Source organism: Trichoderma asperellum, chromosome 3 (genome assembly GCF_020647865.1).
Source record: "Trichoderma asperellum chromosome 3, complete sequence".
In the NCBI taxonomy this organism is placed as follows: Eukaryota; Fungi; Ascomycota; class Sordariomycetes; order Hypocreales; family Hypocreaceae; genus Trichoderma; species Trichoderma asperellum.
In genome coordinates, this window is record NC_089417.1 from 5,322,892 (window position 1) to 5,338,507 (window position 15,616).

At 45.6% G+C, this 15,616-nt stretch overlaps 7 protein-coding genes across 8 annotated transcripts; 4 read left to right on the top strand and 3 right to left on the bottom strand.

Annotated features, from left to right (window-relative positions):
• Positions 1-404: 404 nt before the first annotated feature.
• TrAFT101_006355 (uncharacterized protein) lies at positions 405-1,721 on the top strand (the record flags this gene model as incomplete). Its single annotated transcript, XM_024906407.2, has 1 exon — positions 405-1,721. The coding sequence occupies one exon, from the start codon at positions 405-407 to the stop codon at positions 1,719-1,721; it is 1,317 nt and encodes a 438-aa protein (XP_024754626.2).
• Positions 1,722-3,196: 1,475 nt separating this feature from the next.
• On the bottom strand, positions 3,197-6,041 carry TrAFT101_006356 (uncharacterized protein). Of its 2 annotated transcripts, XM_024909156.2 has the most exons (7): positions 5,846-6,041; positions 5,405-5,784; positions 5,039-5,349; positions 4,907-4,987; positions 4,220-4,827; positions 3,986-4,165; positions 3,197-3,885 (listed from the first exon to the last, which is right to left on the bottom strand). In XM_024909156.2, exons 1-7 carry the CDS (start codon positions 6,022-6,024, stop codon positions 3,456-3,458), a joined length of 2,169 nt encoding a protein of 722 aa, XP_024754627.1. In that variant the 5' UTR covers positions 6,025-6,041; the 3' UTR covers positions 3,197-3,455. The 2 variants fall into 2 exon arrangements, with proteins under 2 accessions (XP_024754627.1, XP_065983847.1); XM_066127734.1 differs by having other exon boundaries at positions 3,197-4,165.
• Positions 6,042-6,355: 314 nt separating this feature from the next.
• On the bottom strand, positions 6,356-9,054 carry TrAFT101_006357 (uncharacterized protein). The gene is made up of 4 exons (XM_024902917.2): positions 8,802-9,054; positions 8,603-8,742; positions 7,260-8,552; positions 6,356-7,191 (listed from the first exon to the last, which is right to left on the bottom strand). Exons 1-4 carry the CDS (start codon positions 8,841-8,843, stop codon positions 6,948-6,950), a joined length of 1,719 nt encoding a protein of 572 aa, XP_024754628.1. The 5' UTR covers positions 8,844-9,054; the 3' UTR covers positions 6,356-6,947.
• A 113-nt stretch (positions 9,055-9,167) lies between these two features.
• On the bottom strand, positions 9,168-10,126 carry TrAFT101_006358 (uncharacterized protein; the record flags this gene model as incomplete). Its single annotated transcript, XM_066127735.1, has 2 exons — positions 9,168-9,334; positions 9,412-10,126. 2 exons carry the CDS (start codon positions 10,124-10,126, stop codon positions 9,168-9,170), a joined length of 882 nt encoding a protein of 293 aa, XP_065983848.1.
• A 554-nt stretch (positions 10,127-10,680) lies between these two features.
• TrAFT101_006359 (uncharacterized protein) lies at positions 10,681-11,745 on the top strand (the record flags this gene model as incomplete). Its single annotated transcript, XM_024904711.1, has 2 exons — positions 10,681-10,755; positions 10,810-11,745. The coding sequence occupies 2 exons, from the start codon at positions 10,681-10,683 to the stop codon at positions 11,743-11,745; spliced, it is 1,011 nt and encodes a 336-aa protein (XP_024754630.1).
• A 1,159-nt stretch (positions 11,746-12,904) lies between these two features.
• Positions 12,905-13,211, top strand: TrAFT101_006360 (uncharacterized protein; the record flags this gene model as incomplete). Its single annotated transcript, XM_024902195.2, has 2 exons — positions 12,905-13,008; positions 13,067-13,211. The coding sequence occupies 2 exons, from the start codon at positions 12,905-12,907 to the stop codon at positions 13,209-13,211; spliced, it is 249 nt and encodes an 82-aa protein (XP_024754631.2).
• Positions 13,212-14,521: 1,310 nt separating this feature from the next.
• TrAFT101_006361 (uncharacterized protein) lies at positions 14,522-15,525 on the top strand (the record flags this gene model as incomplete). The annotated part of the gene is made up of 2 exons (XM_024910427.1): positions 14,522-14,802; positions 14,859-15,525. 2 exons carry the CDS (start codon positions 14,522-14,524, stop codon positions 15,523-15,525), a joined length of 948 nt encoding a protein of 315 aa, XP_024754632.1.
• Positions 15,526-15,616: the final 91 nt, after the last annotated feature.

Here is a 15,616-nt window from a genome sequence, read left to right on the forward strand (position 1 = left end):
ATGTGTATGTAAACAATGAGTCCGCGGAGGACCCATACTCAAATCGGTTTGCTAACAAACATATAGGTCCCAGGCGACGCGGTCTGCTGGCCAACTGAGACAGCTTTGAATGCTTTCAACGCATCACTCCCAGGAAAGCTTATTCAGAATATTCCCGTAGCTGCTCGTGCTACCCAGGGCCTCTAAACAACCCATCTCAGTGCGCCACTATCCAGACCAATTGGAACAGCTCGCTTTTTCATGCATGGTTTCCAACTGGCTATGACTACTCTTACGCTTTAAACTGTGATATTCCTGGTGGCAACACCTCTAGTTGCTCGCTGGGAGACTCTCCTTATTACGCCGTCAATGTGACAAACGCAAATGACATTTCTCTTGCGCTCAAGTTCGCAACACAACATAACATGCGCGTTGCTATCAAGCAAACTGGTCACGATTTCCTGGGCCGCTCAACAGGTTACGCTAGTCTCGAGATCTGGACACATAACCTCCGCCAGGGCCTCACTTTCCACGACTCATATTTATCAACTAGCCAATGTTCTCCGCAGGAACCTGAGGGTATGGAGTCTACCGGGGCAGCTCTTTGGGCCGGCAGCGCGATTACCATTGGTGGAGCATACACGTGGGCAGAAGTGTATCAATTTGCGCACGAACAAAACGCGATCGTCGTTGGCGGAACGTGTACAGGAGTAGGTGCCGTTGGCGGATACTTGCAAGGTGGAGGCCACTCGGCTTCTATGCGCGATTTCGGTATTGCTACGGACCAAGTCCTTGAGTATACAGTTGTTCTCGCAAATGGAAATGTCGTCACGGTGAATGCGTGCTCGAATACCGATTTGTTCCAGGCACTTAGGGGGGAGGCGGTGGCACCTATGGAGTTGTCGTCAACGCGACCGTCAAAGCATTCTTTCTTGGATGCCGTTGCGACCTGGTATGAAACTACGCCTATGATCCTAGAGGCAAATCTTGGTGGTTATGCTGGCTGGGCGGCCTGGGACGGAGACACACTCTTGGCTCCGAAAGTCAGACGACTAGAGTCGGCCTTTGGTGGCTTCAATAGAAGCGTCGATGATATACAAGAAAGCATGGCACCCGTGGTAGCGAAATTAGCGCCATTAAATTCTAAGGGTATGAACATAATGGCAGAATACATTGCATTTCCCGATTATTTCACCTATTTCCACGATGTTCATGCAAATAGCATGAACGTTGGGCAGAGTATAATTATGACTTCTCGATTTCTGCGGAGTACGCAGCTCATTAATAGCACTGCCCTGCGACAAATGGTCAATGTCACTGCAGGCCTCCCTGGCCAGAATGCGTTTACCGTTGTGGGTGTCAACGGCGGCGGTGCTGTGGCTTTGGACGTCCCTAATACTACCATCAACCCGGTCTGGCGGCAATCTTTAGTGAACAACCTCGTGGCCCGTAACTGGCCAGATACAGCTCCTTACTTGGAAGTGAAAGCGGCACAGGATGATATAACCTACGTTAAAGGCGCCTCATTGGAATCGCTGGCACCTGACACTGGAACCTATATCAATGAAGCAAACTACAAAGATCCGAACTATCTGGTAAATTTCTACGGCACAACGAGGCCAACGCTTGAAGCGATCAAGAAGAACTACGATCCCAACGACTTATTCTACTGCGTGACGTGCATAGGGTCAAACTACTGGTATCAGCAGGCCAATGGACCCCTTTGTCGGAAAGATAGCTGAACAATTGTCGTTGCCTTTCTTTTATCGTGGACTGAAAAGATTTCGCGACACAGCTTACATAGACAACCAGCTAATATAGAAAAGCTATATAAGAAACCATAAAACATAAATCTATGCTCTTTATATAATCTCTTTACAGATAGCTTATTGATTGTAGTATATGGTATCAATGAGAAGTGAGAATAAAATGGAGTGGATAGCTGTGTAACCCAAATAGCCCTTGTTTTTAGTAATCACAATAATAAAACCATCCCATTTGATTCCACCAGATATCCTATTCAAGGGATGTCACCATTACCTACACCTGCTGGAGTTGAAGAAGCGCCTAAGGGTAAACCTGCACAAAGCCTGTTTACAATGTGTCGTATAGCCTTACGCAACATGTCGTAAAATACACTTATTTAAGCTCCACCTGCATCCCTTTCTATCAACCTTTTGCTTCTGCAACGCTCATTAGCCAGTTATCACATAGCTTTATAATCTGCTCTGCGGTCTCTAGAGGAATTCTTTTGCTCTCCATGATCTCATGGGCCGACATTTCTCACTCGTGGAGACTTACGAAAGGACGTTGCTCATTGAATAGATGCGTTTACCGGGATCCACGAGATGAGGCATGGGGCAGCGGTGATGGATCAGCAAAACCGGATTAACTAGTGTTATAGACACAACACGGTATTCCAGTTCTTTTGGAAATGTACTAAGATGACCCTGAGCAATTACTCCAGAGCTGATTCCCTGGTCGAGTCATACCATGTCATGACACCCGTACAAGTCATACACAGTAAGTCCAAAAATGGCAGACATAGCTTGTTCGTCGTCATTGCTCATTATACTATAACACTGTGCCGGTAGGTTGTCTTTGCTGAAACTTTGGCTATACCGATAGTTATAGTAGCTGAAGTAATGTTCGTCTACATTAAATATAAGGAAAATAACTTAAAAAGAAAATATTCCAGGTTTTATATAAAAGAATTATATTATAAATAGTAAACTTGAAACTCTACTAAATAAATGAAATACATACATATATATATATATATATTATAAACTTAAAGTTAAATAAATAAATCTATACTTTAGATTTAGTTTATTTAATTTAACAGCAGCGCTGCTTAGAGACCGGCCGCGCACCATGCACTCTTCCACAGATAGCCAACACTGCCCCTTGCAGGCAAGCATGTTCCTGAGCCGCTGCCATATGTAGCCCAGACTTGGTTGGCACCATCACAGTTATAGCCAGAAAAGAAAGTACAGCCACCACCATCTGCACCTCCACCGCTAGTCCACATACCAGCTATGTTAATAGACTGGGAATTGCCAGGCATATTGAGTCCGAAACAGTTGCCAGGGCCACCTCCCTCGTCTTGCAGCCGATAAGCGGTGTTTTGTTCCACCAACAGGCTGCTTCGCCGTTGTATTGCGAACACTTGGTATCATTATAAAAATTGATTATGGAGAAAGTCTGTGTAATCTCTGCGTAGCCAATTGAATCGCCTCATGCGTAATATTATGTTCTGTTAGATGGATTCAGTCACTATTTGAGAAACAAACCTCTGCTATATACAACAATTGCATGGAGTTACACCTGTCACATTCCTATCTTTCTTTACAGCTATAGTTTAGATCTTGAAGACTATAACCTTGAGGCTTCCAATTTTGCTAATTATTAATTCTTTGAATTGAAGCAGGTGCTTTTTTAATGAATCAAGTGGAATTTGTACTAGCTTTTTTTTTTTAATTCCATATTTCCCAGAAGTTAAATATTGAGGAGTCATCAATTAATGAGTCCATGAAATCTCCAAGTATGTCGGTATCTTGCCCCGACGCACTGGTAAATGAAGTGGTGTTACCAACATGTTCTGCGACTGACTGACTAGAGGCAACCTTATCCCCAGTGTGGTTCCTGTTGGCAGAATCACTTCTTGGAACTGAGCTGATTGCTTGGTCGGAAGTCATTGATTTTGTTTGGTAGGAGGGGCAGATCTGCTCCATAGCCTTGAGGAAAATCCCTCGGTAAAGGGAAGCGACACTGTAGGTTTTTTGAAGTTCTTCCATAATAAGCATGCACATCTCAAGTTTGTGAAGCTTAAGGCGTCTTGTGAGGGGGTCGGCAGACTTATAAAAAAGTAAGTGCGTTTGCATTGCTGGGGCTAAGAGTCCTGGTCTACAATGTGTCAGATATTGTAATCCTCGGCTGAGTATAGCCAGATGTTGAGAGTCAGGAATAAAATGAGCGAAGAATTGAATTAAGTCCATGTGCTTACGTCATTGGCCCGGCGAATATGAGAAGGCCATCTTCTGCGAGGGCATTAAAAATATCATTGGTCTTAGATGCAGCTTCACCAGCCTTCAGACACATCCGATGTTGCCAATCTTCAGGTTCAGTATCAAGACCAGCTGGAGTTTCGGATCCATAAGGCCGATATAAAGCAATAAGAAGTACCCTATCCCCGCTGTTATTAGCCAAAATTCCGGAACGACACAGAAACCAGACTTACTGGTAGTGCAAATGAACATGTAAAGAATGAAACCGTGCCAAACTCGTCTGATTAGACTCATATTGATTTGGTAATGCGCACTGGAGAATCCCCGATTCAAGAGATGTAAACTGCTGGATAGTAGGCCTTGGTCGTTGAGCTTGGTAGTTTAAAGCAATTACAGCACCCAGTTTCTTGCTCAATTCAACCAATGTCACCCAGTAAGAGGCCAGCCTAGACATATCATCTGGTATAAAGCTAGCGGATGTACTTTCAGGCACCCCTACTAAATCAATAAGCACATCCGTGGCCATTGGCAAAGGTGTATCGCAGTCGGTAAGGTTAATTCTTAGTGGCCTTCCGAAATTTAAGCCAAGCCAGCAGTCTCGATAGAATGAGCTCCACCAAAGCCGACGCCACAGGCACCGTTGTCGATCGGTGACTGCAGAATTAAATTTTGAGAAGTCTGGATCACGATGCAGTCCCAGCATCTGGCAGAGGTTGATTGCGGTTCCAGTCCAGTACCAAGGTTGCAAATGTTGATCTTGTTCTGAAATCCAGAATCCCAATAATAAAGAAGACTGTATAAGGACCACCTTGTCTATTTCTTTACTGACGGTAAACATACACTATTATTGCACAGAATTAGCAGGTCTGTTCAAGACAACATCACTCGCTCAGGCCGATCAAAGCTCGCTATCCACTCACCTTTGCACGTGAATACATTGCAGCCTTCATTTCCTTTCGAGAATTATAACCCTCTTGCTGACAGATTTCAGAAGGGACAAACTGCTACTTGATTAGCACAACCCAACATGAAGAGAGCCAGAGGACCTTCACATTAACTGCAGCAGAGAAAATACTCCAGAGTAGGAGAATGTTGTACTCATGAAGTCTCCCGCTATGCTGGTATTCTAGGATGTGATCGACTTCAATGACTGGCATTATGGGATGAACGTGATGGAGATACGCTCGAAGGAGGCTGTCACAGCTTTCTGCCTTGGGAAGCGTAAGTACTCCTTTCGCCTGAAGATAGCTTCGGTCCACATCTGAAAGAGGGGAACGAGCCCGAGATGGGATGAGAAAGTGCCTTGACAACGATTTCTCTGGTGAACAAATGTCCAGAGCGGATGTGGGTCCGGTCGTGCCTCCTATGTAGTAGATCAGCTGGAATCATTCGAGTGTCACAGATTTAAAATTGCTAACCGGCGTAGAAAGGCACCTCGCCGTTTCTTTGAGATTGCCCTAACGCTGCTGTCGCAATCTCAAACCCGCTTCTCTCCTCATTCTCGATATCACCGTGAACTTCGGCGCGAATAGTCGTAGTACCGACTTCTTGAGATTGTTCCAACGATGCTATTCCGACATCGCCTCCATTGCCCGGACCGCCTTCACTAGAGTCACCTCCAAAAGCCGGATGAGTCGGTATAGAGATTGGATCTACCTCACCCCCCCCATTTTGAAAGGTAGATGAGCTCATACTGGGATTCGACTCATCATCAGCGGGAAGATCATCTACAGCGTTGGAACCTTGCATAGGATTTGGATCATGCCGGCGAATGACTTTGGGATGCGATTTTCGGGTTCTGCAATTACAGTTATTAGGATTTGATACAGTATCTGAATTCAATAATGTTCCAAGCTCACTTCCTTCGCTGCTTTGGGACGACAATACACTCGGTCCGATCCTGAGTACAGCCTATGCAAGGTTTACCCGTGACAGCCAAGCTGCATCGAACTTTGCGCTGGCGACAGCCCTGACAGGCAACTGCGCAGCGGTAGCTGCGGGTTGGGGTCGTACGATCGGTAGCTGATGTGGTCGGCATATTTCCTACGGGCTTGATTCTGTTGCAAGATCGAACTTCCGAGGATTTGGAACATGGGACCGTGAAGGGTATCTTTTTTGAAGATCCGACGCCACCTCCGAAGTAAATCCGACACTAGTAATGCCAGGCTTTATAAGAAGTACATGCAAATTCCTTGGATACTGAATACAAATAGCCACATTTATTACAGTGCTGTAAAGTTAGAGCGTGGTGCTAAATGCAATTTCTATTAATTAGCGATAATAACACCTATTGGGGATAAGAAAGCAAAAGGAAGAAACCTGAAATGACACAGAGGTCGACCGCTTTCCACCTGCAATGATCCAACCTACCGGTTTCTTCATCCGCGGACCGAGGTAACGTAGGCACGGCTGTATTCGGCCGATTTAAGGTTTCACCACAAAAAATCTTGAAGAATCTTGCACCGTATATACGTCAGTAAGCTGGAGACTCCACCTTGACCTATATGAAGTGTGCATTTGGCCGAGGGAAGTCGAACATCCTCAGGGTTACTATGTGGACTTGTCGACAGACAAGCGCCTGTTAGTGGTATCAAAGTTGTAGAGATTGTTTTGAATCATTGTCGGCCCAGTACATAATTGGAACCACCTTCACAGTACTCGGATCGAACATGATACGCGTAAAATGTATCAACGGTCCGGATTTAATGTAAGAGAGAATTCTGGCGCGAGTTGTGCACAATCAGCTGACATTCATCTCAATACTACGTTTTGCATTATCGCCGAATGCCGGGGTGCGGATCATTGATCCAAACTTCATAATTAGTGAGGATCTAGCTCTGCAAGACTTTGTTCAAGATGTGGACATTTTCAATGAGGGTATAGACCAGATTCCTTGAAGAGAAAGGCTTTGGATTGAACCCTAAGCAAACAAGGCAAGGAATTGCAAATAGCACTAAGGGGTTAACCCTGCTGCAGCCTCCATATTGCTAATTTTGACCCGTGATTCAATTTCCGGCAAACAGACAAAACACTAGGTTGTCCAAAATCGTCATTTGTGTCCATAGACTGTTTTTCGAATATTATCAATGCTTCTTCTATAAGCCGTAAGTCATCTTCGATCTGATCATGGAGAGGATGCTCTCCCACGGTCAGGTTGTTTGCGATAAGGATGACAAGTGCAGATCGGTAACTGCAAATAATGCTACTAAAAAGGCTGTGTCAGTGGTGTCTTTCGCATTACGAGTATGCGCTCCTAATATTTATACCACTTACGGCAATGTCGATAATCGAATATGGCTGACGAATTGGTGAAGTCTCATACATAATCTTGCGGCCTCAACTATGCTGGACCAATTAGTCGGCAACAACTTCATACTTGACTTTATATGTGACTTCGACGAGGATGGACCGGTTACATCGTCGCTATGTATGATTTCGTCACAAAAAGCCATTAGGCGCTCTATCCAGGTTGAATTGCGAATTTGCAAGCGATTTGCAGTAAACAGGCATAGAAAATATGCAAGATATAAGGGTACAAACTGACTCAGAACATTATCCGATCCGCAAGTAGGGAGATCTTCAATACGAAAGCCTTCCGGAACAGCATTGCGCCATCCCTCGAGCAAGTGCGTCAGCCGTTCTACGGCGGTGGTCTGTTGGTCGCCAGAAAGTTTCCGCGCTCGCACCGAGTATGTGAGATCGTACATCAGCCCCTGAATACGGGCCAATTGAATCCGGAGATGGAATATGTTTGCAGTCTGGCTAGGGTTGCCTGGCAGAGACAAAACACCAACAAGATCGTCTTTCAGAATTGGTGAAATGGTATCAACCTCCATGTCGTGCTCCTGAAGCCCATAGGGTTCAACCGTTCGCATGGATATGTCTCTATCCAGTATGTACGTAATCCATAGTAATCTCTCCTTCTGAGCCGCCAGCTCAATATTTTCATCATCGAGTCCTTCCTGGAGATGAAGTTTAAGCCGATGCGCTAGTTTAACTGCCGTCCCGATCAGGACACAAGAGGGCTGCGGCCGCGAGGTGCCGAGAAACAGAATCACAAGTGCCAAGACGACCTGCAACCCTTGTAAATCCTCATCTCGAATAACAAGACGGTTCAGTACTGATTGAGCGTTCTTGATGCATTCTGAGGATACCAGGTCGTCGCTGGTTGTTGCAGCCGAGGGCGTCTGCTGTAGACTTAAAGCGAGGACGACATTTATAGATGCCCATGACGCTTCGTTTCGCTCGTGGGGAAATCGGTACCAATTTTCCAGAATTTGCATAAATAAGGGTTGATGAAACAAGGGCATGGCCTGATTGTAGTCAGAAAAATAGTTTTCTACCAATACAGACACTTGGTCCCGGGGTGGCAAGGCGAAATGGCCGCTGTTTTCGATCGACGCCGTCGTCGTCGTAAATCCTGCTAAATCACTTGTAAGGGTAGACACTGGGGATCTCGGCTCTTCCATCAATGTGTGCCGAGACACTGAGTTGCCGCGAAGGGAGCGTTCGAGAGCCGCTAAGCGACTTTCGATATCAGCGAAGCGACGATTTTGTGAGCTCATACTTAATCACGTCAGTATCATTGGTTTGGTCATTGATCTGCGAATACTTACACATCCTGTATCTTTATAACAGGTGCTTTTACATGAAGCCCTGGAGTCCACGTGCATGAGGTGCCGTGTAAGACGCAGGCGGAGCATTTGGGGACATTGGCATCACATCGAATCTTCCGGCGGCAACATGCATCGCATGCCTAAGGATACGTGTAAGGAGCCACATTGAGTCTTTAATGGTGAACTTCATTAGCTTTACCTTTCTTCTACCAAGATCCTTCCGCACTCTCGTCTCACCCATGCCGGTTTTCAGACACGGGAAAGGCTGGAGACGCCGCGGTTGGTTTTGCTGCCTTGAACAAAGTCGTTAAAATGGCGGAATATATGAATGCCCAAAGTAACTGATTTCAAAGCTGGTTCCAACAAAATACTAAATCCCTAAGGGGGAGAAAAAAATACTTAGCATTCTAAAGTGAAGGACTCCTGCAACGGAACTGGGCGGAGCTCCGTGCGGACTTGGCCATGTCATCAAGAACTCCGAGCGGAGTTCCGGTAGGCTATTGTTACGTAAGTTGCATCATGCGATAGCGCGCCGCGTATGTACATATCTGACCGACGAGTTCCCTTACATTGCAACACCGGCCAGGCCGATTGTAAGCAGTCGCGAGTCGCGAATCTCCTCGGCCCGTTGCAGCAGCTCAGGAACATCCCAATTAGCCCATACAAATTTCCCTTTCAAGAACTTTGCCTCAGATGACGCCAACCACACACAGAAATGCGCTGGTAATTCGACTACTCATGAAACTATTAGCTTGATGGCATGGAAATTGGTAAAGTTATAAAGTTGAAAACCGCATTCCGCTGCTTACCTTCGTCCTGACCTTGTACATTAGAGTCAGGGCCAGCAATTTCCGTCGCAATAACCCCTGGTTGAAGACTGACAACATGTAGCTCCGGGTTCTCTACCGCAAAATGCTCGACCATCTTAAGCTGTGCCGCCTTGCTTGCCGCATACGCTGGCATGCCAGCCATAGGCCGTACATGCGCAAGGTTAGTAGATATATTGAGTAGTATCGGATCAGCCCCGGCGAGAGGAATGAATGCTTGAATAGCATTGAGCGATGTAAGGACATTCATCTCAAAGGCTCCCATAAATGTTGTTGCATTGTATTTTGCTACCAACCCTGGGGGTGGAAGTGCGCCTGCATTGTTAACAAATATGTCCACCTTGCCTACTGCGCTTGTAATACTTGCAAGTGCATCTTGGACTTGCGCATGCTCTGTAAGATCTGCTTTTCTGTAAAGGACTTGGGTGTTAGACTGAGTGGCGGCCGAAATCGCAATGACGCTGCTTTTAAGTCTATCCAGCCGCCTTCCTAGGATGGAGACACTGTTGGCTCCGGCTTGGGCGAATGCAATGGCGACGGCTTTCCCAATGCCTGTGCCGCCTCCTGTAATAACCACGTTCTTCCCAGCAGCAGACAGACCACTACGACTGGGGGAAATATCCGGGTATGGTTTTGTATGCCACTCTTTAGTGAAGGATACCCATTTTGGGATCACCAGGTTGTCGGTATTATCCATCACCAACGCCCAGGGCCTAATATATCAGGAATATAGATATTAAGATGGTAGAGTAACAGTGTAGTGTTTATGTTATGGTTCTAGAAGTATTATTGGAATACTTGGAGGGCTATATATACCTAGCCATTCTACTAGTCGCACAACACAACAACTGCAATTGGCATTATATGCGGTGTATCCGTGCCCTGAGCTTTAACGGAGTCCGATAAGCCAAGGATTTTGCTTTCAACTGCTGTGCCAATTATTCATCAGATCCAATGTTAGTAATGGAAAGGAATGGAGCGTGAGTTGTCAGCGATCTCATACGGAGTCCGGTGGAGGACGATGTTCGTCGACCCGGAAATCCGGAGTCCAGTCTGACTAACAGAATATATAGTATTAGGAGCCATCATTAATAATCCTGGTTAACAAAACAAGCTGGCACACTGTTTGTACATTAGCTGTGATGTATATAACCCGTCCATAGACACTTTATTTTATGTTACGACTCATATGTCTATCATTTATACTATTCAATCATTATCCAACTCCAACACTCCAAACTACCATACATTATGGACGGGCAAAAGATCGCTAAAGACCAGCCATTCGACCTAAAAACTCAGGTCAAGCGAGTGGCAATTGTGGGAGTGCGTTCAAACCAACAACCAAAGCTTTAGCATTCATCTACTAACAACCAGCAGGCTGCTGGGCAACTGGGACGACATATCACTCAGGAACTTCTCAAGACTAATAGGCATACAATCACAGCACTTACCCGTAAGGGAGGCGCTTCCAAATTTCCCGATAGCGTCAAAATCGCTTTCGTGGACTATGATGACGAAGAATCAATCGTTTCCGCGTTGAAAGGCCATGAGTTTCTTATAATTACATTAGCTTACTCGGCTGGAAGTGAAATACACAATAAAATTGTGCAGGCGGCAGCAAAGGCCAAAATACCACACATCATGCCCAACATCTACACGGCGGATGTTGTATTGAACAATCAAGCCATCGGTGATGAAACTGGAATGGGCCCAGCTTTTAGGCCACTTCTCTCCGAGATTGAGCGCCTTGGCTTAAAATGGACTGTCTTGGTGACTGGCTTGTGGTACGAATTTAGTCTGGCGTGTCCACCTGACTGGTTTGGATTCGACATCAACAAGAGAGAAGTCACAATATTTGATGATGGACAAGCTCGAATCAACACTACTACATGGGCACAGTGCGGACGCGCTGTCGCCTCATTTCTGGGACTGAAAAGGGTCCCAGGCGATGACAACGACCCATCGCTAACACTACAGCAATTCCAGAACAAGGCTATATATGTGTCGAGTTTCTTAATTAGTCAACGGGAGATGCTAGATAGTGTTGAGCGTGTTACAGGCACAGCAGATGCTGATTGGGATATCCGGTATGAGCGCACGGCAAAGCGTATCCAGGACGGCAGAGCTGCATTTGCTGCGGGCGACTCCAAAGGTTTAGCCAAGGCTTATTATTCTCGCATCTTTTCTCCTGATTGTCCTGCAGTCTACCAGAAGAAACTTCATAATGGCTTGTTTGGTCTACCGGAGGAGGATTTGGATGAAGCGACATTGTTAGGAGTGAATATGGCAAAGAGTGGATATAGTCCGTTCTAAGGTGTATGAGAGGACCATTCACATCTATACCATAAAGTAGATAATGCAATTAATCATGAAGGAAAGGAATCGCATGGTATGGTGAACGTAGTTAAGCACGATTATATACCGAGGTTTTGTAATACCAGCATAACTACCTATTTGTACTGTCGATCTTCAAAGGGGCTCTACCTGGGGTAAAATTCACAAACATCCAGTGCAGGAGTAATCCACGAGCTTATGGAAGTACTTTCCCCAAGGAACCTTCAAGTTCGTATTGTATACTTGTAGTTCTGCCTGGAGTTATAACTAGCGCCGAACTGATAGCCCGATATAGAGTAGCATAGGAACCTTATTCAGCAGCCCAGTGGCTTGGGCACAGAAACTCAACTTACGTCTGATTTATACCCGTCACATTTGCCATGGCGGCACATATATAGTCAAATGTTCCCAAGATCGTCCCTTATAAAAATGGCAATCACCCCAAGAGACCCCGCCGTACTCTTGCTGAGCCTTAGTAGGCTACCTACATCAAAGTCATCACTATTCTAAGACAACCTGCCTACGTCTGTTACGTCTTAGTAGGACTATTTTTATCAGTATGGGATTAATACGCGATGCTATAGGTTCGGCTCTTGGAGCTAATCAGCTGAACAACGGAATTTATGGTGGGCCTAGACTACCCTTCACGAATAATAACAGTCGTAATAGCCCTCAACGCCCTCTATCAACTGGGAAGCGGTCATCATCTTATAACCAAGCGGATGCGGATTATACGAATCGCAAAAAAAACGTTAGAAGCTCATCAGATGGAAGCAGCTTTGGCAACCGGCCTCTTGGCCAAAGTGGTCGACACTATCGAGCTGAACAATGTCAAGATGATCATTATCGCTCATCAATCGGTAGCCATTGGATTGACGATATGCAACGCATACACAATGGTTACGACGGCCAAATTTTACAATTCCCTGCTGGCAGTGAGACTTATACAGGTGATGGGCAAGTATACCAAATGCAGTCATACAATCAACAACCATGCGCTAGTGAATACTACATCGGCGACAGAGGGTGGTCTCGAGGCCCTATATTCCGTCCACTGGCCTTGCCACAGATTGCTCATGGAGATGGACAGCCTTTTCTCCGTGGGTACAGCCAGGAACTAAGCCACTACAATATCACAATGGAACTCTTCATGCAAGTTTTGGACGCAATCAATATTGCCATCGTTCCCAGCCCAGAGAATCAGATCTTCCAGAAAGCTGCAAAAATCGCCAGTTGGTTCGTGTAAGTATTCATAGCTCCCCGACACCTAACTTGTCGTAGCTAACGTATTGCTGTACAGGCCTGGAGCTGCTGGCATCGGTCTCACAATCGGCCAAATTGGTATCGGACTCGGCGTGGCAGCCGGCCAGGCATCACAACTCTCTTCTGCATTGTTAAACGCCAACATGAATCTCTTTCTGCCAACCGGTCTTGAATTATGGTGAGTCTTCATAGTAGGTTGTCAATTACCATCACATAGTATGTTAACATAATTTAGCATTGGAAGTTCAACTGATGTCGATGCTGAAGTTGGCATCCCAAAGGGCGATGCACGACCATATTCCATAACCGCATCACCGAAGCAAAGAATAGCGTGTTATGGCGATCTTATTGCTCCGATTTCACAAGTCCTACAACCACAGCAACAGTGTGGTCGCAATGATCCAATTGCTCTACTGGGCCGAGGAATGTCCGATAGAGATAATCAAAAGAAAATCGAGAAAGCGCAAAAGGAATCGGAAAAGGGGAAAAGAAAAGAGATCGATAATCTAGAAGGGAGCCTCAAATGGGTAAGTAATAATATAGCGCCATATACCTTTTTCGCAATGCAGAAGACGGTTACTGATATTCATGATGCATACCTAGCTTATAGTAAGACAGGCTAGTGCAGATGCACTGGCGTATTGGGAGACACACCACCAGTGATAAAGGAACATTGTTTACCGTAGCAACATATAGATGGGACTGAGCTAGGCTTGAGGAAGATACAAAGGGATAAATTGTATTTAAATTATATATTATGAAGCAATTATAAATAATTTATTTGCAAAGCGCGTAAGGCAGTTCACTAAGATTATAGGGGTATGGATCAATTAAGCGTCTCTATAATATAAGAAGGGGAAGCTTATGGCGACATAACGTGATTAAAGAGCGCTTTTAGCCAACCACGGAAAATACCTACCTTGCCTTGACCAATAAGAGGAACGATAATGCAGCTTGCTCATGGTACAGATACAGTCAATTTTGAGCAAGCATTGCCAGACATCGTCGGTCTTGCAAGTCAGCCCGAAAAGCAAGCGTAATCCGCGGAGCCCGGCCTACATTTAAGGGGATTGAACTCAGGATTCGAAATTTGACAACAGAGACATATAGACTTCTATGAGGAAAGCAGATGACTCAGTTTAAGGTGCGTACGCGTACCTTATGCGAAGAGTCTTCTGTTTGGAGATTTCTCTACGAGGTACCACCAATTTTCCAACGGCGCCGCCCCAATTACGTGTGAGTTAAGCCATTGCGGGAATGCATTTCGGCGCTAAGCACAGCCCGAGGCAGGGGGCCGCGCGCATTCAATCCTCGCGAAACTTAGCGATTGCCTATTTCGGAAACCTCCATGTCTGTTGGATTCGTCGAATCAATATGATCCTTTCGTAAACCTATAGTCTATGAAGTGTGTTCTTTTCAATAAATAGTCCGAGCTTAAGCAATGTTTTCATCGGCTTCATCAGATTACATACCTTAACGGATTCACACCGCAATGGCTCACGTCACGCTGAGTGATGGCTTAGCCGTCTGGGAACTCGTCTACTACGTCGTTACACTCATCTGCAGCGTATTTGTATCTTTTCGGCACGGCCTAGCGCGGAGTTCAGGCTGGATTTTTCTCACGATACTTAGCATCATGCGTGTCATCGGTTGCTCTGCACAGATTGCAACGATAACTGCCACATCTGACACTGCCGAGACCATTGCTACCATTGCTGGCTTCTTGGGTCTGTCACCGCTCTTGCTAGCAACACTAGGAATTTTATCTCGAGTGTTAGCATCAAATCATTTATTTTCACTGTCAAGTCTCGTTAGTTAACAGGTCATAGATACTATTATCTCCTTAAACGGCCGTACAACACTATCTTCAATTTATTTATTGCGAGAATCGTTCAAGTCCCAGCTGTTGTCGCCCTCATCCTCTGTATTGTTGGAGCAACATCGGCAGACACCGCAACCGATATTATAAACCAAGACACGGTAAAGGCTGGAGTTATTGTGTACCTGGTTGTCCTGATTCTCCTCACCCTTCTGACGATAGGCGCCAACATTACGCGCTACATAACAGAACGGCAAGGTGAAAGTAGAATGCTACTTGTCGTAACATTGTCACTACCGTTCTTGTTTATTCGCATAATCCACTCTCTTCTTCTCATTTTTAACAAACGATTCCAAGATTCGGCAGCAGAGGAATCAACGTCATCTGTCCTGATAGAACTATTCATGGCAAAGGTCGAGGAGATGATCGTCGTTTTCCTGTATTTGTATGCCGGTTTTACGCATAAAGCCGTTCCAGAAAGAAATCATGGCAAGCGAACCACTGAGGAAAAGCTCGCGCATCGGGCTGCTAGAGGAGATTTTGGCGGTGGCAAGTTGGGAGTACTATCTCTGGCAGTCGCAGCAGCCAGCGCAAGCTTCAGCAGAGAGAATTATAACCAGAGTCAGCATCAACCCGCTGAAATTGGGTTGAGACAGCAGCACCGAACGAGGGAGTAGGGTATATGGTCTAAGCGAATTTTCATTGATCTCGGGACCCCGGAAATGGTTAGAAGGCAAGGAATAACAGGACATAAATATATACACTATG

What these genes read in the sequence shown, in the direction of transcription:
- TrAFT101_006356 (XM_024909156.2), bottom strand. Translation starts at nt 6,024, where the DNA reads ATGCCGACCACATCAGCTACCGATCGTACGACCCCAACCCGCAGCTAC. An exon ending in CGAGGTGCCTTTCTACGCCG is followed by an intron (nt 5,350 to 5,404) that starts GTTAGCAATTTT and finishes TCTACTACATAG; the next exon opens with GAGGCACGACCGGACCCACA. An exon ending in TTTTCTCTGCTGCAGTTAAT is followed by an intron (nt 4,988 to 5,038) that starts GTGAAGGTCCTC and finishes ATCAAGTAGCAG; the next exon opens with TTTGTCCCTTCTGAAATCTG.
- TrAFT101_006357 (XM_024902917.2), bottom strand. Translation starts at nt 8,843, where the DNA reads ATGGGTGAGACGAGAGTGCGGAAGGATCTTGGTAGAAGAAAG. An exon ending in AGGATCTTGGTAGAAGAAAG is followed by an intron (nt 8,743 to 8,801) that starts GTAAAGCTAATG and finishes ACGTATCCTTAG; the next exon opens with GCATGCGATGCATGTTGCCG. An exon ending in GTTATAAAGATACAGGATGT is followed by an intron (nt 8,553 to 8,602) that starts GTAAGTATTCGC and finishes GACGTGATTAAG; the next exon opens with TATGAGCTCACAAAATCGTC.